General features: G+C 41.4%; 1 protein-coding gene across 4 annotated transcripts in view; it reads right to left on the reverse strand.

Annotated features, from left to right (window-relative positions):
* The window catches only part of LOC111153501 (SWI/SNF related, matrix associated, actin dependent regulator of chromatin, subfamily a, member 2), a 178,109-nt gene that overhangs the window by 4,402 nt on the left and 150,377 nt on the right, over window positions 1-23,330 (reverse strand). For all 4 annotated transcript variants that reach the window (XM_022512561.1, XM_022512558.1, XM_022512559.1 and 1 more), the window contains one exon: window positions 20,913-21,045. In XM_022512561.1, the coding sequence (XP_022368269.1) occupies window positions 20,913-21,045 (133 nt within the window). The remainder of the gene's footprint in view (window positions 1-20,912; window positions 21,046-23,330) is intronic.

The following is a 23,330-nucleotide window of genomic DNA, read 5'->3' on the forward strand; positions in this document are numbered from 1 at the left end:
GGGATGGTGAGCCAAGACCAGGAGGGAACTCAAAACGTGGAGACTCTCCCCAAGAAGTGAAGGGTTTGACCCCCACACCGTGCACCCCAACTTTTAAGACTGGCACCTGAGACCGGAGTCTCTGGAACATCTAGCTTTGACCACCATGGGTTGCCTGTGTAAGGACCCCACAGGCTTCAGGGAGCTGAGAAATGGGTCTCTTGCCCCAGGACTCAGGACAGAGGCAATGACCGAGCAGCACCCAGACTTCCAGTAAAAGAGGCTTCTTTGTTAAGCATCACCCCAAAGGTGGACCCACATTTAAAGGCCCGCTGGGGTGCTCTCTAGGGATGGAGGGATCTTTGCACTTTCCCCCTACCTCACACCGGTTTACCTCATACCTGTTTACTTCCTGGAAAGGAGCTTGTACGCTCCTCTGGTACCCCAATTTTAGCAGCTACCACCCCCTCAGGGCACAACGAAAGCCGGGAGTCCAAGAACGCCGGTCTTTCAGTGACAGAGACCTCTCAGCTTACCTTCCCAGGGACGGTCTGAGGGACAAGCTTCTAATGAAACACACACATCCAGCTAAGGACAGACAGTAACCCTTTCCTGTGACCTTGCGGGGGTGGGGGGCGCTATCTTTGAGCTCTTAATCTGCCACACATGAGAATGTGTCTCTCAAAGGGTAGTTTTCAGACCGTTCTAGCACCCTGGGTTTCCATGAGTGCCAACCAGGGGCCGTCTCGAGGTTGCCCGGCCCTGGGGGCCGGCAGGCTTTGACTTGTGACCCAACGGCACGCTGTAGGGTTACCTACCTGACAGGTTGCTGCCTGAGGGGCTGGCATTTAAGCGCCTGAACCACGATGCTCACGGAGATCCTCCCCTTTGAGACTGGTCCTTGGCACAATCTTAACTACAGGAAACCCCTAAAAATGGGCTGCCTGGACCATCACGAAGGTGAGCGAGCCAGCCAGGAGGCTGGGGTGAAGAAGTTTCATCTCCACTGAGAGGCTGCTCCATCAAGAGTCAGAGAAGTGATGATGTAATACATCGAAACCAACGCCGAGTCAAGGAAAACAGAAGCAGGACTGCGTTCCAAATGAAAGAGGAAGGTGAAACCTCAGTTAGGGATACCCTTTACTGCCATGTTCTTGAGGACTTTGTCAGAAGAGGAATTGAAAATAAATAATGGCCATAAAAGTGCTCACTGAACGGGGTAGGAGGATGGATGAACACGGTAAGAACTTCCACAAAGAGGTGGAGAATACCCGACAGCAGCCAATAAAGGTCACGGACGGAACTCCAGCATGCAGTGCCAGAAGTGGAAGCTCCACAGAAGACAGACTGAAACCCAACCGGGGGGGGGGGGTATGAAAAATAAAATGGAAACCCCCTCCGAGTAGCAGCAAAGTTTTCAGCAGACTTTCTACCACAGAAGGGAGTGGAAGATACATGCAAAGGGCTCAAAGGAAAAAAAAAAAAAAACGGCCAACCAGGAACACTGAGCTGGGTGAGTTTATTATTGAGAACTGGAGAGAGAAAAATGTTTTCCAGACAAGCACCAAGTAAAGCTCATCGACACCAAACAGGCCTGCTTAAGAAGTGTTACAGGGACTTTTTTGGCTAAAAACAGAAGGTGCAAATAATAAATCTCACTGGTAAATATATAGGAAATGTAGTAAACTGATCACTTGTAAGTTAAGTTAGTATGAAGGTTAAAAGATAAAAATGATACAAGTAACTATAACTACAGCAATTAGTTGAGATACACAAATATATACATAAGATAAAGGGATTTAAATGTGATGCTGAAAACATAAAATGTGGAGAGGTGACTGGGCGGCTCAGTCAGTTAAGCATCTGCCTGACTCAGGTCATGATCCCAGAGTCCTGGGATTGAGTCCCACGTCAGGCTCCCTGCTCAGCAGGGAGTCTGCTTCTCCCTCTGCCCCTCTCCCAGCTTGTGTTCTCGCTCTGCCTCTCAAATAAATAAACCTTTTAAAAAAATCCTAAATGGTGCAGAGGGGAGATAAAAAATGTAGAACTTTAGAATATGTTAAAACTTAAGCTATTATAAACTTAAAGTAGACTGTATTATAAAAGTCTCCTGGCCACACAAAGTGAAAGCCTACAGTCAATACACAGAAGATCAAGAGAACTACAGAGACCACTAAACGTGGAGTCAAGAAACCACAGATGAAGGGATGTAAGAGAAGAAAGGTGCAGAGAGGAACCACAAAAACTCTAGAAAGCAATTAACAATATGGCAATCAGCACAGAGCGATCAAGAGTTCCTAGGCTGCAGGTTGGTTCAGCATCTGCAAATCAATCAGTGGGATGCAATACATTGATAAAAGAGAGAACAAGAACCATAGGACACTCTCAGTAGATGCTGAAAAAGCATCTGATCTTTCTTGATCAAAACTCTTCACAGTGTAGGGATAGAGGGCACCTACCTCAATATCATCAAGGCTGTCTACGAAAAACCCACAGCGAATATCATTCTTAATGGAGAAAAAGAGCTTTTCCGCTAAGGTCAGGAACACGGCAGGGATGTCCATTATCACCACTGCTATTCAACATAGTACTAGAAGTCCTAACCTCGGCAATCAGACAACAAAAAGAAATAAAACACATACGAATCAGCAAAGAAGCAGCCAAACTCTCACTCCTTGCAGATGATATACTTCATGTGGAAAACCCAAAAGACTCCACTCCAAATCTGCTAGAACTTGTACAGGAATTCAGTAAAGTGTTCAGGATATAACATCAATGCACAGAAATCAGTTGCATTCTATACTCCAACAGCAAGACAGAAAAAAGATTAAGGAGTCAATCCCATTCACAATTATACCGCAAGCTGTAAGATACCAAAGAAGCAAAGAATCTGTACTCAGAAAACTATAAAGTACTCATGGAAGAAACTGAGGAAGACACAAAGAAATGGAAAAATGTTCCATGCTCATGGATTGGAAGAACAACTATTGTGAAAATGTCTATGCTACCTAAAGCAGTCTACACATTTAATGCAATCCCTATCAAAATACCACCAACTTTTTTCAAAGAAATGGAAGACATAATCCTAAAATTTATATGGAACCAGAAAAGACCCTGAATAGCCAAAGGAAGGTTGAAAAAACCAAAGTTGAGCCAGGACCTCTGCTGCTTCCTTTCTGTACTCCAAATTCCAGACTTCAGGCTCATTACAAAGCTGTCATCATCAAGACAGTATGGTACTGGCACAAAAACAGACACATTGATCAATGGAACAGAATAGAGAGCCCAGAAATGGACCTTCAACTCTAAGGTCAACTAATCTTGGAGAAAGCAGGAAAGAACGGCCAGTGGAAAAAAGACAGCCTCTTCAACAAATGGTGTCAGGAAAATTGGACAACCACAAGCAGAAGAATGAAACTGGACCATTTCCTGACACCACACACAAAAACAGACTCCAAATGGATGAAAGACCTCAATGTGAGCAAGGAATCCATCAAAATCCCTGAGAACACGGGCAGCAACCTCTTCGACCTCAGCCGCAGCAACTTCTTCTTAGAAACATCGCCAAAGGCAAGGGAAGCAAGGGCAAAAATGAACTATTGGGACTTCATCAAGATCAAAAGCTTTTGCACAGCAAAGGAAACAGTCAACAAAATCAAAAGACAACTGACAGAATGGGAGAAGATATTTGCAAATGACGTATCAGGTAAAGGGCTAGTATCCAAAATCTACAAAGAACTTATCAAACTCAACACCCAAAGAACAAAGAATCCAATCAAGAAATGGGCAGAAGACATTTCTGCAAAGAAGACATCCAGATGGCCAACAGACACATGAAAAAGTGCTCCACATCACTCGGCATCAGGAAAACACAAATCAAAACCACAGTGAGATAGCACCTCACACCAGTCAGAACAGCTAAAATTAACAAGTCAGGAAATGACAGATGCTGGCAAGGATGCAGAGAAAGGAGGACCCTCCTACACTGTTGGTAGGAATGCAAGCTGGTGCAACCACTCTGGAAAACAGTATGGAGGTTCCTCAATAAGTTGAAAATAGAACTACCCTATGACCCAGCAATTGCACTACTGGGTATTTACCCTAAAGATACAAACGTAGTGATCCGAAGGGGCACGTGCACCTGAATGTTTACAATAGCACTGTCCACAATAGCCAAACTATGGAAAGAACCTAGATGTCCATCAACAGATGAATGGATAAAGCAGATGGTGTATATGTATAAATGGAATACTATGCAGCCATCAAAAGAAATGAAATCTTACCATTTGCAATGACATGGATGGAACTAGAGGGTATTATGCAAAGTGAAATAAGTCAATCAAAGAAAGACAATTATCATATGATATCCCTGATATGAGGAATTTGAGAGGCAGGGGTTCGTAGGGGTAAGGGAGGGAAAAATGAAACAAGATGGGACCGGGGAGGGGAGAAAAACCTTAAGACACTATTAATCTCAGGAAACAAACAGGGTTGCTAGAGTGGAAGGGGATGGGAGGTATGGGGTGGCTAGGTGATGGATATTGGGGAGGGTATGTGCTATGGTGAGTGCCGTGAATTGTGTAAGACTGATGATTCACAGACCTGTATCCCTGAAACAAATAATAAATTATATGTTAATAAAAAATTAATTTAAAAAAATTTAAACATAAATGGGCTAAAGGGGGCAATCAAAAGATGTGCTGACTGACTGGATCAACAGAAACAAGAGCCTACTCTCTGCTGCCTACCAGAGACTTTCTCCAGCTCTACAGCCACACAGGCTGAGAGGGAAGGGATGGAAAACAAAATACTCCAAGCAAGTCCAAACTGCGAGCAGCAACAGCTAGATCAGACCAAACAGACTTAAACGAAGACTATACCAAGAGGGAAAAGAAAGGCACTACATGACGATAAAAAGGTCAATCCAGGAGACAGAACACTCATAAATATTCATGCACCCTATATAGAACACCTAAATACATGAAGCAAATATTAAAGGATATAAAGGAAGAAAAGGACAGTACCACAAGAAAAGTAGGGGACCTCAGAATCTCGTTTACACCAGTTAATGGCCTTACATGACACATGAGATCACAAAGTTAACACATGTTTAGAGAACATTCCATCCAAAAATGGGAGAAGGGCACATGCAACATGATAACATGTTGGGCCACAGAACATTTCTCAAAACATCTAAGAAGAATGGAATCATGGAAAGCACCTTTTATTTTTAACTACAAAAGTATGAAACTTGAAATCTCAAGAAGGAAATGGGAAAAAACACAAAGATGTAGATTCTAAACATTCTGAGAAACCTGTGAGTCAACAAAGAAATCAAAAAGGAAATAAAATCTCTTGCACAAATGAAAATCGGAAATGCAAGGATTCAAAATCTGTGTATGCAACATAAGCAGTTCTAAGATGGAAGTTCACAGCAACACAAGCCTACCACAAGAAACAAGAAGAATCCCAAATAAATAAGCAACTAGAAAAATATAGCCCAAGGTTAGGGGAAGAAAGGAAAGAAGTTGGGAAATTAGTGAAATTGTGGCTAAAAAAAAAAAAAAAATAGAATGCATCAATTTAACTAAAAGTTCATTTTTTGAAATGATAAACAAAATGGATAAACCTCTGGCCAGATTCATCAAAAGAGGGCTTAAATAAAATCAGAAATGCAAAGGAGCATAAGCAACTACTGTAAACAACTATATGCCAACAAACTGGAAAACAGGAAAAAAAGGATCAATTCCCAGAAACTATCTTCCAAGGCTTCATTATGAAGAAGTAGAAAATCTGAATAGAACAAGTCCAAGTAATAGAATTGAATCAGTAATTAAAAACCCCACAAAGTCCAGGGCCAGGAAGTTCCACAGGTGAATTCTACCAACCACTGAACAGTTATAACCCATCCTTCTCAATTTATTCCAAAAATTAAAGAAAGAATGTTTTCAAATTCATTTAACAAGGGCAGCAGTACCTTGATACCACACAGACACAGCACAAGAAAATAAAATACAGGCCAATATATGTGAAAGAAACAGATGCAAAAGTTCTGAAGAAAATGTTAGCAAACTGAATTCAACGATGCATGAAAAGGTCACATGCCACAGTCAAGTGGGATTTATTTCAAGGAGGCAGGATGGTTCAAATCCACAAAACAATGTGCTATACCACATTAGCATAGTGAAGGATGAACATATCTCAGTAGATGCTGAAAATACATCTGATAAAATTCAACAGCCATTTATGATAAAGATTCTTAAAGGAGGTGTAGAGGAAATATACTTCAACATAATGAAGACCATATACAAAAACCCACAGGCAACAACATATTCAAATACTGAAAAACTGAGAGCTCTTCCCCTGAGATCAGCAACAAGCCAAGGATGCCTGCTTTTGCCACTTTTATTCAACACAGTATTGGAAGTCCTAACCAGAGCAGTTATTGAAGAATAATAAATAAAACTGTCACTATTGATAGAGGGCATGATGCTATATATAGCAAAACCTAAACACTCCACCAAAACACTATTAGAATGAATAAATGAATTTGGCCAAGTAGCAGGTTACAAAATTAACACAGAAATCTTTTGTTCCCTTATAGGACTAATGAGCTATCAGAGAAATCTAGAAAACAGTCCTACTTGCGACTGCACCAAAGATATAAGAATACCTAGGGAGGAATTTAACCATAGATGAAAGACCGGTGCTCTGAAAACTCTAAGACATTGATGAGAGAAACTGAAGATGACACAAATAATGGAAAGATATACCATGCTCATGGATTAGAAAGCTTAGTATTATTAAAATGTCCATACTGTCCACAGCAATCCAAAGATTCAATACCATCCCCGTAAGAACATGAATGGCATTTTCCCAGAAAACTAGAACAAAAAAGTCCTAAAATTTGTATGGACCGCAAAGGACATCAAATAGCCAAAGCAATCTTGAGAAAGAACAAAGCCAGACGTAGCAAGCTCCCTGATTTCAAACTACACTACAAGTCTACAGTAATGAAAACAGTATGGTACCAGCACAAAAACAGACACATAGATCAATGGAACAGGATGAGAACTTAGAAATAAACCTATGCTTATATGTCAAAAGAGGCAAGACTATATAATGGGGAAAAGACAGTCTCTTCAATAAATGGTGCTGGGTAGACTGGACAGCTACATGCAAAAAGTGAAACTGGACCTTCGTCTTATACCAAATACAAAATAAATTCAAAAGACAATAAAAAGGTTAAATGTGAGACCTGAAACCATAAAAGTCCTCTAAGAAAACACACAGTAAGCTCATTGATGTCAGTTTCAGTATTTTTTTGGTACTAGTTTCTTCAGGCAAGGGCAACAAAAGCTAAACTAAAGGGACTAGGTCAAACTAAAAAACTTTTGTACACTGCAACCATCAACAAAATGAAAAGAACCTACCGAATTTTTTTTTTAAGATTTTATTTGTTTATTTGACAGGCAGAGATCACAAGTAGACATAGAGGCAGGCAGAGGGCCGGGGGAATCAGGCTCCCTGAAAACAGAGAGCCCAATGTGGGGCTAGATCCCAGGACCCTAAGATCATAACCTGAGCTGAAGACAGAGGTTTTAACCCACTGAGTCACCCAGGTGCCCCTACTGGGCACCTGGTACCTACTGAATGTTAATGATATTTGCAAATTATACATCCAGTGAGGGGTTAATATCCAAAATATGTAAAGAACTCACAGAATTTAATATCAGACAGAACCCAATGAAAAAATGGGCAGAAGACTTGAATAGACATTTCCCAAAGATGCCAGCCAACAGCAACATGAAAAGAGGCTCAACATCACTCACCAAGAGGGAAATATAAACCAAAACCACAATGAGAAAGCACCTCACACCTGTCAGACTGGCAATTAAAAAGAGAAGTAACTATTGGTGAGGATGTGAAAGAAAAAGGAACACTCATGCCCTGTTGGTGGGTATGTATATTTTTGTGCAGACACTAGCGAAAACAGAATGGAGATTCTTGAAAAAATTAAAAATAGGACTACCACATGATGCAGCAGTGCCACTTCTGGGTATTTATCTGAAAAAGGAAAACATTAATTCAAAGAGATAGATGTCCCCTCTGTTCATTTCTGCGTTCTTTACAACAGCCAAGATATGGAAGTGACCCAAGATCTACCAATAGAGGAATGGATAAAGATGTGATCTATATACACAATGAAATAGTACTCAGCCACAAAAAAGAATGAAATCTTGCCATTTGCTACCACATGGATAGATTGAGAGGATATTATGCTAAGTGAAATAACTCAGGCAGAGAAAGGCAAATACCATGCAATTTCACTTAAGTATGAAATCTAGAAAAGAAAACAAACAAATGGACAAAATAGATGATAGATACAGGAGGGAAATGATTGATTACCAGAGAGGGGAGGTGTTGTGAAAGGGACTTCACAAACCTTGATTTATAAGATAAAGTCTTGGACATATAATGGACAGCATAGGGAATACAGCCAATAATACTGTAATAACTTTTTATGGATTCAGATAGTAACTAGACCAGTTTGTAATACTTGAAAATATCAAATCACTATGATGTACACCTGAAACTAAGAGGATATAGTATGTCAATGATACTTCAATAAAAAGATCCATCTATATGCTCCCTACAAAAGAATTCAGATCTAAAGAAACACAGACTAAGAGTGATGGGATGGAGAAAGTCCATACAAATCAAAACTCAAACAAAGCTGGGGTAGCTATAGTTCTATCAGGGAAAATAAACTTTTTTTTTTTTAAAGATTTTATTTATTTATTTGACAGACAGAGACCACAAGCAGACAGAGAGGCAGGCAGAGAGAGAGAGGGAAGCAGGCTCCCCGCCGAGCGGAGAGCCCGACGCGGGACTCGATCCCAGGACCCTGAGATCACGACCCGAGCTGAAGGCAGCGACTTAACCCACTGAGCCACCCAGGCACCCGGAAAATAAACTTGTAAAGAAGATTGGAATAAGAACATGACCATTACATAATGTTGCAGGGGTCCATCCACCAAGAGAATATAACATTGTGAATATTACTGAACCCATCATAGGCACACCTACATACATCAAACAAATATTAATGGACCTAAAGAAAGAAACAGCAATTATAAAGCACATGACTTTACTACATCCAATGACATCAATGGAGAGATCAACCAGACAGAAAAGCAATACAGAAACATAGGTCTTAAGTGACATGTTGGATCAGAGGGCCTTAACAGATACATACAGACCATTTCATCCAAAAGCAACAGAATACACATTTTTCTTAAGTGCCCATGGAACAATCTCCAGGATAAGTCATACATAAGGCCATAAAGCTAATCTGAATAAACTTAAGAAGACAGAAATAGAAAGCATCTTTTCTGACCACAATGGTATGAAAACAGAAACTAATTTTAAGAAGAAAACTGACACATTAAAATGTGGAGATTAAACAATGTTACTGAACAACCTATGGGTCAACAACAACAACAACAAAAAATCAAAGGAGAAATAAAAAAATACACTGATGAAATGAAAAGGAAAACACAGCATACCAAAACTTACACTGCAAAAACGCCTCTAAGAGGCTACACTGAGAAAGAAGAAAAATCTCAAACAACCTATTTTTACACCTCAAGGGACTAGAAGGACAAACCAAGTCCAAAGTTAGTAAAAAGAATAAGATAATAAAGATCAGAGCAGAAATAAATGAACAAGAGTGTAAAAAGATAAAGATCAGTGAAACTAAAAGCTGTTTCTTTGAAAACCAACAAAACTGACAAACCTTTGGCTACACTCACCAAGAAAAGGCTGCACAATCGAAATGAAAGAGAAGTTACAACTGATACCACTGAAACACAAAGGAGCTTATGAGACTTCTATGAACAATTAATATGGCAACAAATAGGACAACTAAGAAGAAATAAATTCCTAGGAATATACAACCTACGAAGACTGAATCATAAAAAGAGAGAAAATATGAACAGATCAATTATTGTGTAAGAAGATCAAATCAGTCATCATCCCAGGGCGCCTGGCTGGCTCAGTCAGTAGAGCATATGACTCTTGATCTCGGGATTGTAAGTGTGAGCCCCCTGTTGGATATAAAGATTACTTAAAAATAAATAAAATCTTAAGGAAAAATCTTAAGGAAAAAGAGAGGGATTTATTCCAGGCATGCAAGGATGGTTTAAATCCGTAAGACAACCAACATGATACAACACATTAACTGAACAAAGAAAGGATAAAAATCATGATCATCTCAATAGATTTGGAAAAATCATTTGACAAAATCCAACATCCATTTACGACAGAAACTCTCAACAAAGTACATATAGAGGGACGCTACCTCAACATACTAAAGGCTGTATGTGACAAGCTCACAGCTGATACTAAGATCGGGATCAAAAGCAAGGATGCCCACTCTTGCCACTTTCATCCAACACAGTATTGTAAGTCCTACACTGAGAAGTTAGGCAAGAAAAAGAAAAGGCACCCATGCTGGAAAGGATGAAGAAAAATTGCCACTATTTGTAGATCTTACTAGATACTGAAAACCTTAATGACTTCAAAATACGTTAGAGCTAATCAAAGAATTCAGTGGAAGGATACAAAATCAGTATACCACAATCTTTCTGTATGCTAATAACAAGCTACGAGAAAAATTAAGAAAACGATTCCACTTACAGTTGCTTCCCAAAGAATAAAATGCCTAGGAATAAATTTAACCATGCAGGTGAAAGACCTGTACACCAAAAACTATCAGGTATTAAATGAAACAAAGTGAAGCATACACAGAGAAATGGAAAAAGTAATAGTGCTATCAACTGGAAGAAACAGCATTGTTAATATGTCCATACTACCCAGAGCAACCTGTAGGTTCAATGCAATCTATCAAAATTCCAATGGGATTTTTCACAGAAATCAAAGAAACAATCCCCTAAAATCTGTGTGAAACCACAAAAGATCCAGAGTAGCCAAAGCAATTTTGAGACACAGCAAAGCTGGAGGTACCACATTCACTGATTTCAAACTATATTACAAACTTATAGCAATCAAAACAGTATGGTACTGGCATTAAAAATACGCACATAGATCAATGAAACAGAATAGAGAGCCTAGAAGTAAAGCACACACATGATCAATTTACAACAGAGCCATGAACATACCATGGTGAAGGGACAGTTTCTTCAGTAAGTGGTACTGGGAAAACAGGACAGCCACATGCAAAAAAATTAAACTGGACCACTACCTTACACATAACAAGAATTATTTTAATATGGACTAAAGACTTGGGCATATGATCCGAAACCATAAAATTCCTAGAAGAAAACAAGCAGTGAGATCCTTGACATTGGTCTTGACTTAGGTGTCTGCTCTGAAAAATTATTGCTAGCAAAAGCAAATATAAACAAGTGTGACTATATGATATAAAAAAGCTTCCTCACAACAAAGAAAACCATCCACAAAATGAAAAAGCAACTACCGAATGGGAGGAAAAGAAAACAAAACCTGCAAATCATCTCTGTTAAGAAGTTAATACTCACAATCGATAAAGGTCTCCTACAACTCAATAGCAAAACAATCCAATTTAAAAAAGGGGCCAAGGAGGGGGGCGCCTAGGTGGGTCCGTGGGTTAAAGCCTCTGCCTTCAGCTCAGGTCATGATCTCAGGGTCCTGGAATCGAGCCCCACATCGGGCTTTCTGCTCAGCTGGGAGCCTGCTTCCTCCTCTCTCTCTGCCTGCCTCTCTGCCTACTTGTGATCTGTCTGTCAAATAAATAAATAAAAATCTTTTAAAAAGGGGGGGGGCCAAGAATTTAGACAGACACTTTCCCGAAGACGTATATAGATGGCCAACAAGTACAGAAAAAGATGCTCAACATCTCTCATCATCAGGGAAATGGGAGATCAAATCCACAATGAGGCCTCACCTCGCACCTGTGAAAATGGCTGGAGTCAAGAAGACCAAAAGCAAGAGTGCTGGTGAGGATGTGGAGAAGACGGGGCCCTTGAACAATGCTGGTGGAGATGTAAATTTGTGCAGCCACCATGGAAAACAGTGTAGAGAGTCCTCAAAAATTAAAAAAAAAGTATATTATCCATCAATTCCAAGTGTGGGTGTTTCCATGAAGAAAATAATACTAAATTAAAAAGATGTGTGAACCCCCGTGTTCACTGCAGCATTACTCACAGTCCGGATTTGAAAACAACGAAGTCCTCACTGTGAATAAAGAAAATGGCAAGGGTGGGGGAGGTGTCTGGGTGAGAGGTAGAATATTATTCAGCCCTAAAAACAATGAAATCCTGCCATTTGTGGCAACGTGGATGGACCCAGAGGACATTATACTATGTGAAATGAGCAAGATAAATACCCATATGATCTTACTTAAATGTGAATTCCTACAAATAAAACAAAAAAAACCCACCAAGAACCCAAACCCTGAAGCTGGTTGCCAGAGGTGGGGTTGGAGGGTGAGTGAAGGGGGTCAAAAGGCACTTCTAGGTAGAAAATCAGTAAGTCTGGTGGGTTATGGTAGCGCGTGGTAACTACAGTTAGTAACACTGTGTATGTGATAGTTGCTAAGAAAGGAGATCTAGGATCCCGGCAAAAGAAAACATGTGTAACTGTTTGTGGTGATGCCACTCCATCGGATTTACTGTGATCATTTTACAATAAATACAACGACCAGTATGTTGTACACCTGAAACTAACATGTCACTTATACCCTCAGTTTTAACAAGAAAAAGCGGAAGGAGAGGCAGAAAATAGGGTCAGAGAGAGGCAGCATGAGTACAATGTTCTCGCCTTCAGCCTCTAGATGGACCCACAGCACCCAGGGACCTACAGATTTGTGAGGTAGTAAATATGAGTTGTTTAATCCAACCCAAATTTGTGCTGGTTGTGCTGGTTTGTGACGGCGGCCCCAGAAAGCTCACACACCGCGTCTCAGGCGAGCTCAGAGAAAGAAACTAAACCGCGAGGGGTGAGAGGGCAGCTCTGTGAAAGCGGATTAGAGATGTGGCTGTAAAGGAAGGAAGGATCTCATTGAGGTCCCTTAGGTAGAGCTAAGGCATCAAATGCTGGGTTATCAGAACTGGGGAATAACCGTATGGAATTAGAGAAGGTAAAATTAATAAAAGGCAGACTCACTGAAAAGACGGACACCAAGAACAGATGTGGGTATGGGGACACAGACACTCATCACAGTGCTGACAAAGGTCAAAACTCCAGGCTGGGGGCAGGACTCCTGTGTCTAATGTTTGAAAAACGTCTGCAGTGAATCAGGGGTAGACATTTTCAGGGGGAGTATTTACAGTAAGACTGATCGGTTTCTTGGACTCAATAATGAATGGTGACACATACTGCTGTCTGAAGGCACTCATTGCTATGGGAAAATGTTCATAAAATAGAAAAATTAGGCTACGAAACAGTGTGCTGTGCTCTTACAAAGAAAATAGGTAGAGAAAAAACTGGAAGGCAAATTCTCAAAATGCTAAATGTATACCAGGTAATTGAATTACAAATGGTCCTTTCTTAAGAAAAAATATTTTCCAAGTTGTCTGTACTCAATATGTAATCAGGAACAAACCTAATAAAAAAAGTTTGAAGTGTATCTGTACTGTTTCACACAGCAGACCGTAAACCACTGGGATTAATTACCTGGAGAAGAGGTACGGGGTGAGGATGTAATTAGGTAGGAAAGTTTTGAGTTTTGAAGGCAGCCTTAACCTTGTATAAATACAAGAATTATCAACCAGAGCTGGAATGAAGCTAAGACAGAAGAGATCTAGGGTGCAAAATTTTTGAATGGATAAAGATGATGTGATACACACACACACACACACACACACACACAATATAATATTACGCAGCCATAAAAAGAACGAAGCCATTTGCAGCAACACGGATGGAGCTAGAATATCACACTACATGAAATAAGTCAGCAAGATGGTGGAGTAGGAGACCTAAATATCATCGGGTCCCAGGAGTTCAGCTCGATAGTTATCAAACCATTCTCGACACCTACAAACTCAATAGGAGAGAGAACAGAAGAAGAGCAGCAATTCTAGGAACAGAACATTGACCACTCTTGGGAAGGTAGGATGTGCAGAGAAGTGAATCCGAAATGAGTGGGAAGATAAACCACAGGGGGAAGGGCCCACTTCCGGTAAGCAGTGGAGCAGCAGAGCACAAAATCAAAACTTTTAGGAGTCTGCTCCATTGAGGGACGTCACTCCAGAGGCTAAGCAGGGATGGAGCCCTCACGGGGACAGTGTGGTCTCAGGACCCACAGGGTCACAGAAAGATCGGGGGTGTCTGAGTGTGGCAGAGCCCCCAGGTATCAGAGCAGGGTAGCTCACTGTGGAGACGGAGCTGAGGAGTGGGCTCTCCGCTTGCGGTTACCTTAAACTGTGATCCGTGGCACAGTTGGGCCACTGCTCTTCAAGCAGGGACGCCACAGGTGGCAGATCTGGGGAGTCTCCTTCCTTCCTTCCTCTGGGAGGAGCGGCACAGGAGTGCGCTGCAGAAATCTGCCGCGTCTGGAGACTCCAAATGGGGCCGTGCGCCAGAGACAGAAATGCTCAGTCACAGGCCGGGTAAGCTCAGAGCGTGGCTGGAGACCAGGGAGATGGAAAGGATTGACTGCTTTTCTCTGAGGGCGCACTGAGGAGCAGGGTTCCAGCTCTTGGCTCCTCTGGGTGGAGACAGGGAGGCCGCCATTTTCATTCCCGTCCTCCAAAGCTATATGGAAAGCGTTCAGGGAACACAAGGTCCCGAGAGCGAACCTGAGCAGATGACTTAGCCCGGCCCCTGGCCAGAGCAGTGCAATTCTGCCTCAGGCAAAGGCATTTGAGAATCACTGCAACAGGCCCCTCCCCAGAAGATCACCAAAAACATCCAGCCAAGACCAAGTTTGCTGATCAATCAGAACTGCGGAACTACAGAGCTAAGGGAAAGCAACACAGAATTCATGGCTTTTCCCCCTTGATTCTTTACTCTTTCAAAGTTAAATTTTTTTAATTTTATTTTTTTCTTATTCTGTTTTTTTCATTTTTCATGTGCCTATTTTAATATTTTTAAACTATCTTATCAATATCTTTTTAAAAATCTTTTTTCATTTTCATTGCTATAGTCATATTCTATCCCTTCATTGTATTTAACCTTATTTTTGGTATACATATAGGATTTTCTTTCTTTACAATTTGGGATACAGTTTCTTCTAACAGATCAAAATATACCCTAAATCCAGCACATGGCTTTGTTCTTGTCTCCAGCCTGATCACATTCTTTTTTTCTTTTTTCAACCCACTTATCAATTCCTTTTTTAGAATGTTTTTAATTTTCATCCTTACAGTCATATTCCATCCCTTCATCATGTTTACCCTTATTTGTGTCTATATATAAGTTTTTTATTTTTTAAAAAATTTGGGAGGTAGTTTCTTCTAACAGACCAAAATACAGCCAAAATCAAATGTGTGGCTCTGTTCTGTTCACCAGTCTAATATACATATATATATTTTTTCTTTTTTTCTTCCTTTCTTCTCCCCCTAGTTTAGGGTCTTTTCTGATTTGGTTAGTATATATTTTTCTGGGGTAGTTGGTACCCTTTTAGTATTTTGTTCTCTCATTCATCTATTCTTATCTGGATAAAATGACAAGGTGGAAAAACTCACCTCAAAAAGAGAATAAGAGGCAGTACTGAAGGTTAGGAGCCTAATCAATATGGACATTAGTAATATGTCAAAATTAGAGTTCAGAATGACAATTACTAAGGTGCTAGCTGGGCTTGAAAAAAGCATGGAAGATACTAGAGAATCCCTTTCCAGAGAAATAAAAGAACTAAAATCTAACCAAGCTGAAATCTATTTCAGCTATTGATGAGATGCAATAGAAAATGGAGGTGCATACTACTAGGATAAATGAGGCAGAAGAGAGAATTAGTGATTTAGAAGATCAAATGATGGAGAATAAAGAAGCTGAGAAAAGATAAACAACTACTGGACCACGAGGGGAGAATTCAAGAGATAAGTGATACCATAAGATGAGACAATGTAAGAATAATTGGGATCCCTGAAGATGAAGAGAGAGGGAGGGGCAGAAGGTATATTGGAGCAAATTATAGCAGAGAATTTCCCTAATTTGGCAAAGGGAACAAGCAACAAAGTCCAGGAAGCACGAAGAACCCCCCTCAAAATCAATAAAAATAGGTCCACACCCCATCGTATAAGAGTAAAACTTACAAGTCTCAACTGATAAGGAGAAAATCCTAAAAGCAGCTTGGGACAAGAGATCTGTAACATAAAATGGTAGAAATTCTAGATTGGCAGCAGACCTATCCACAGAGACCTGGCAGGCCGGAAAGGACTGGCATGATACACTCAGAGCAATAAATGAGAAAAATACACAGCCGAATACTATATCCAGCTAGGCGGTCATTGAAAATAGGAGAGATATAATGCTACCAGGACAAACAAAAACAAAGAATTTTCAAACACCAAATGAGCTCTACAGGAAATATTGAAAGGGGTCCTCTAAGCAAAGAGAGAGCCTAAAAGAAACAGACCAGAAAGGAACAGACAATATACAGTAACAGTCACCTTACAGGCAATATGATGGCACTAAACTCCTATCTTTCAGTAGTTACCCTGAATGTAAATGGGCTAAATGCCCCAATAAAAAGACACAGGGTATCAGAATGGATTAAAAAAAAAAAAACAACAACAAAATCCATCAATATGCTGTCAGCAAGAAACTCATTTTAGACCCAAAGACACCACTAGATTTAAAGTGAGGGGGTGGAAAACAATTTACCATGCTAATGGATATCTAAAGAAAGCTGGAGTGGCAATCCTTATATCAGATAAATTAGACTTTAAGCCAAAGACTATAATAAGAGATAAGGAAGGACACTATATCATACTCAAAGGGTCTGTCAAACAAGAAGATCTAACAATTTTAAATATCTATGCCCTGAACATGGGAGCAGCCAACTATATAAACCAATTAATAACAAAATCAAAAGAAACACATCAACAATAATACAGTAGTAGTAGGTGACTTTAACACCCCCCTCACTGAAATGGACAGATCATCCAAGCAAAAGATCAACAAGGAAATAAAGGCTTTAAATGACACTGGACCAGATGGACATCACAAGATGTATTTAGAACATTCCATCCCAAAGCAACAGAATACACATTCTTTTCTAGTGCACATGGAACATTCTCCAGAACAGATCACATCCTGGGTCACAAATCAGGTCTCAACCAGAACCAAAATATTGGATCATTCTCTGCCTATTTTCAGACCACAATGCTTTGAAAGTAGAACTCAACCAGAAGAGGAAAGTTGGAAAGAACTCAAATACATGGGGGCTAAAGAGCATCCTACTAAGGAATGAATGGGTCAACCAGGAAATTAAAGAAGAATTAAAAAAAAAATTCATGGAAACAAATAAAAATGAAAACACAACTGTTCAAAATCTCTGGGACAGAGTGAAGGTGGTCCTGAGAGGAAGTATACAGCAAAACAGGCCTTTCTCAAGAAACAAGAAAGGTCTCAAGTGAACAAGCTAACCCTACACCTAAAGGAGCTGGAGAAAAAACAGCAAAGAAAACCGAAACCCAGCAGAAGACAAGAAATAATAAAGATCAGAGCAGAAATCAATGAAATAGAAACCAAAAGAACAATAGAACAAATCAACGAAACTAGGAAATGGTTCTCTGAAAGAATTAGTAAGATTGATAAACCCTTGAAAACTATTCCCCAAAGGATAGGAACATGGCAGGGATGTCCACTATCACCACGGCTATTCAACATAGTACTAGAAGTCCTAGCCTCAGCAATCAGACAATGAAAATAAGTAAAAAGCATCCGAATCGGCAAAGAAGAAGTAAAACTTTTACTCTTTGCAGATGATATGATTCTTTATGTGGAAAACCCAAAAGACTCTACCCCCAAACTGCTAGAACTCATATAGGAATTCAGTAAAGTGTCAGGATATAAAATCAATGCACAGAAATCAGTTGCATTTCTATACTCCAATAGCAAGCAAGACAGAAGAGAGATTAAGGAGTTGATCTCATTCACAATTGCACCCAAAACCATGAGATACCTAGGAATAAACCTAACCAAAGAGGCAAAGACTCTGTACTCAGAAAACTATAAAGTACTCATGAAAGAAACTGAGGAAGACACAAAGAAATGGAAAAACGTTCCATGCTCATGGATTGGAAGAACAACTATGGTGAAAATGTCTATGCTACCTAAGCAATCTACACATTTAATGCAATTCCTATCAAAATACCACCAACTTTTTTCAAAGAAATGGAAGACATAATCCTAAAATTTATATGGAACCAAAAAAGATCCTGAATAACCAGAGGAATGTTGAAGAAGAAAACCAAAGCAGGCGGCATCACAATTCCAGACTTCAAGCTCTATTACAAAGCTGTCATCATCAAGACAGTATGGTACTGGCACAAAAACAGACACATAGATCAATGGAACAGAATAGAGAGCCCAGAAATGGACCCTCAACTCTAAGGTCAACCAATCTTGGAGAAAGCAGGAAAGAACGGCCAGTGGAAAAAAGACAGCCTCTTCAACAAATGGTGTCGGAAAAATTGGACAGCCACAAGCAGAAGAATGAAACTGGACCATTTCCTGACACCACACACAAAAACAGACTCCAAATGGATGAAAGACCTCAATGTGAGCAAGGAATCCATCAAAATCCCTGAGGAGAACATGGCAGCAACCTCTTCAACCTCAGCCGCAGCAACTTCTTCTTAGAAACATCGCCAAAGGCAAGGGAAGCAAGGGCAAAAATGAACTATTGGGACTTCATCAAGATCAAAACCTTTTGCACAGCAAAGGAAACAGTCAACAAAATCAAAAGACAACTGACAGAATGGGAGAAGTTATTTGCAAATGACGTATCAGGTAAAGGGCTAGTATCCAAAATCTAGAAAGAACTTATCAAACTCAACATCCAAAGAACAAAGAATCCAATTAAGAAATGGGCAGAAGACATGAACAGACATTTCTGCAAAGAAGACATCCAGGTGGCCAACAGACACATGAAAAAGTGCTCCACGTCACTCGGCATCAGGGAAATACAAATCAAAACCACAGTGAGATATCACCTCACACCAGTCAGAATAGCTAAAATTAACAAGTCAGGAAATGACAGATGGTGGCGAGGATGTGGAGAAAGGGGAACCCTCCTACACTGTTGGTGGGAATGCAAGCTGGTGTAGCCACTCTGGAAAACACTATGGAGGTTCCTATAAAGTTGAAAATAGAGCTACCCTACGACCCAGCAATCTCGCTACTGGGTATTTACCCTAAAGATACAAATGTAGTGATCCCAAAGGGCAGGTGCACCTGATTGTTAATAGCAGCAATGTCCACAAACCACAATAGCCAAACTATGGAAGGAACCTAGATGTCCATCAACAGACGAATGGATAAAGAGGATGTGGTGTATATATATACACAATGGAATACTATGCAGCCATGAAAAAAAGCCCCAAATCCTGTTATTTGCAACAACTTGGATGGGACTAGAGGGTATTAAGCTGAGTGAAATAAGTCAATCAGAGGAAAACAATTATCACATGATCTCTCTGATATGAGGAATTTGAGAGGCAGGGCAGGGGGCCGTCAGGGGTTTGGGAGGGAAAAAAATTTAAGATGGGGTTGGGAGGGAGACAAACCATTAAACACTCTTAATTACAGAAAACAAAGGGAGGGGGGGGGGGGGGTGGGGGAGGGAGGGATAGGAGGTCTGGGTGACGACATCGGGGAGGGTATGTGCTATGGTGAGTGCTGTGAATTGTGTAAGACTGATGATTCACAGACCTGTACCCCTGGGGCTAATAATACATTATATGTTAGTAAAATAAAAATAAGTAAGAGAAAGATGAATACCATATGATCCCACTCATAGGTAGATTTTAAGGCACCAAAAAAACGAGCTAAGGAGAAAGAAACAAAGCAAGAAACAGACCCTTAACTAGAGAGAACCACCTGAGGGTTACCAGAGGGGAGGCGGGAGGGATGGGGGAAGTAGGTGATGGGGATGAAGGACAGTGTTCATCTGAAAAGCACTGAGAGATGTACAGAATTATTGAATGACTCTATTGTACACCTGAAACTAACATAACACTGGATGGTAACTATTCTGCCATTAAAATAAAAAACTTAATTAACTTCTGAACACACCAAAATTCAGCAATCCCGGTAAATATCCTGATGCAGTATTAGAAAAACTCAAAGTTAATGCCCCCCCAAAATCTACGATGAACAAAATACCAAAACTTAAATAAAGACAGGATCCATGTCTGATCCATGATGGGTAGGTAAGAAGGACAATGTTTCCAACCCATTTTGACAATTATTTTCTGAGACACAGATTCTCCCAGTGGGCTTGGTCTTGGGCCCAGCAGCCTCAGGGAGCAGGTCAGAAATGCTCACAAGCCCCAACACAGGTTACAAAATCAGAAACTCTGGGGGTGGCACCCACGGATCGACACTCCATCAGTCCCTCCAGGGGAGAAGATCACCATGGTACACAACAGATAGGCATGAAGAGCAGTGTGCATAGAAAATGTATTTCACGCTAACTTCTCAAAGACAACATTCACTGAGTCCTTGCTAGGACGCTAGCCCAATGCTAAGCTCCTTGTGTGCTGGGGGAGGGGGGTTTAATACCTAGCTTTTATAGAGAAGGAAAGTAACCTCGAGCAGGGTTACCTACCTGGCCTGAGGTTGCCCAGCAAGGACACGGGAGACCAAGGAATGGAATCCAGATCTGTGGGGCTGGAAAATCTGTTTTGTTAGCCCCTAGGGAACCGGCAACGTAGGTGGCAAAGGGCAGAGAAGCAGAGGAAGCAAAGGCTTGGGCTTACCCTCTGACTCGGACTCCTCCTCCTCCTCCTCCTCCTCCTCTTCATTGCTGTCGTCCTCACTCTCTTCCTCTTTGGCGATTTTCTGCCGAGCGCTCTTAAACACGGACTGTAAGACGATTGAGTCTTCGTAGATCTAGAGGGTCATAGTGGTACCGGTTACAAACCACAAGTTGAGGACCCAAGATCCTCCTGACTGCTTTGTGATGGGTGAGTCTATTAGAAACAGTGGCAGTTTTCATGCCTGCAGGAAGCCCAAAAGGAAAACACTGAACTCAAACACTGACACACGGATTCTTCTGGGAAAAAAGCCCATTAATGGTTGAAATAATTTGTGTGTGTGTGTGTGTGTGTGTCCATGTGCATGGGTATAAATATTTAGGAAAGGGTAGGCTTCTGTAAGATAGCCTCTCATTTTTTATAAAAAAGAGAGTGTTTTAAAAACTGCATTTCTTGGGCGCCTGGGTGGCTCAGTGGGTTAAAGCCTCTGCCTTCGGCTCAGGTCATGATCCCGGGGTCCTGGGATCAAACCCCGAGTTGGGGTCTCTGCTCGGTGGGGAGCCTGCTTCCCCCCCCTCTGTCTGCCTCTTTGCCTGCTTGTGATCTCTATCAAATAAATGAATAAAATCTTAAAAAAAACCCAAAACACTGCATTTCTTATTTGAGTTGTTCTATCCAAAACTGTGGTAAAGTGACCTCCTAAAACAAGCAAAAGCCCTAATAAAATGAAGGCTCATCTTTATCATCCGTTTATCAGCACGGGCTGTTACTACTCCAGTCAATACTTCCCTTTTAGTGTCTGCACACACCTGAGCACAGCCCTGCAGAGTTGCCAAGATCTGAAGCTCCAAAATGGTCCCTTCTCTCAAAAAATTAAAAACAGAAGTGCCACGTGATCCCACCATCCCGCCTCTGGGTACACACCCAAAAGAGCCGAGCGCAAGGTTGCGAAGGGAGATTTGCACCCCTGTGTCTCTGAAGGGCCAAGAGTACAAGCAAACCCAGGGTCACTGGATGCAGGAACAAAATGCAGTATATACGGAAAATGAATTCTTCAGTCTTAAAAAAGGAGAAATCCTTCCACCTGATACCACAAGGTTGAACCTTGAGGACAGGATGCTGAGTAACAGAAGCCAGTCACAAGACGACAAATACAGTCTTCGCTTCTGTGAGGTATCTGAAGTAGTCAAATTCACAGGTTCCCAGGGACCAGAGCAGGGAGCCGGGGGGGCGGGGAGGGGTCAATGGGGAGGTGTTTCATGGGTAGAGAGTTTCAGCTTTATCAGATGAAAGCTTTCTGGAAATCTGTTGGGCAATAAAGAGAACATAATACTGAACTGTACCCTTAAAAATGGTGAAGAGGGGGGCACCTGGGTGGCTCAGTGGGTTAAAGCCTCTGCCTTCGGCTCAGGTCATGGTCTCAGGGTCCTGGGATCGAGCCCCGCATCGGGCTCTCTGCTCAGTGGAGAGCCTGCTTCCTCCTCTCTCTCTCTGCCTGCCTCTCTGCCTACATGTGATCTCTGTCTGTCAAATAAATAAATAAAATCTTTTAAAAAAATGGTGAAGAGGACATTTTAGGTATTTCAACAAATAAAGATCCATGGACAACAATGGCCCTGGCTGTAGAACAGAGTCCTTTATTGTAAAGAGGAGCCACAAGCTCACGAAGGTGACGGGACACCCTGGAGTGAGCACCACAGGACAGATTGCGAAGGGAACAGAGAGGGTAGGGAGGGGTCCTGGGATGGGGCCGTGGGGGCAGAATCTGCCAGAAATGAGAATTCAGCTGGATAGGAACATGTGAGGAGGATTCCATCAGGGCTGAGAAAGGAGGGGGCTTTCTAGGGAAGGAGACCAAGTGTATGCATCTGGCATTGTGCCAAGGTCAATTTCTGGCCATGACCGTGGATTGTGTTGGGCAAGATGTTGCTGTCTGGCGGCCACATAAGAAGTACGTGGGTTCTCTCTGTCCTCTTGCTTGTACCAACACGTAGATCCAGGGAAGCAAGTGGTCACGGGCCCAATGTGATTAGACCACGAACTGTTCAGGGGGAGAAGCAGCAGGAAAAGGAGGCTATGGCACGAGAGTAGGGTATGACTTTGGAAACTAGCCTATGGAGACGAAATTCATTCTAGACCCTGATAGCACATGGTGGGTAGTAGACAGGAGGGCAAAGAAGGCTGTGAGAGAGAGAGAGAGAGAGCAACTAGTCCCCAGGATGGAGAAAGAAGCCAGTCAAGAAGCCACTTGTGACTCTACTTCATGTGTGAGATAGGGTGTGGGCAGACAGGGAGGCTGCGGTATGGGATGGGGCCTGGAGGCCTAGCACCATGCTGCCACGGTAGGGTAGAGGACACCACCGTGAACCCGGAAATGTACCGTCTTTTCAGAAAAGGTCCATGCAAGGATTCTCGTGTTCT

The sequence above is a fragment of the Enhydra lutris genome, unplaced genomic scaffold (genome assembly GCF_002288905.1).
Source record: "Enhydra lutris kenyoni isolate GAN:26980312 unplaced genomic scaffold, ASM228890v2 scaffoldscaffold33, whole genome shotgun sequence".
Taxonomy (NCBI): Eukaryota; Metazoa; Chordata; class Mammalia; order Carnivora; family Mustelidae; genus Enhydra; species Enhydra lutris.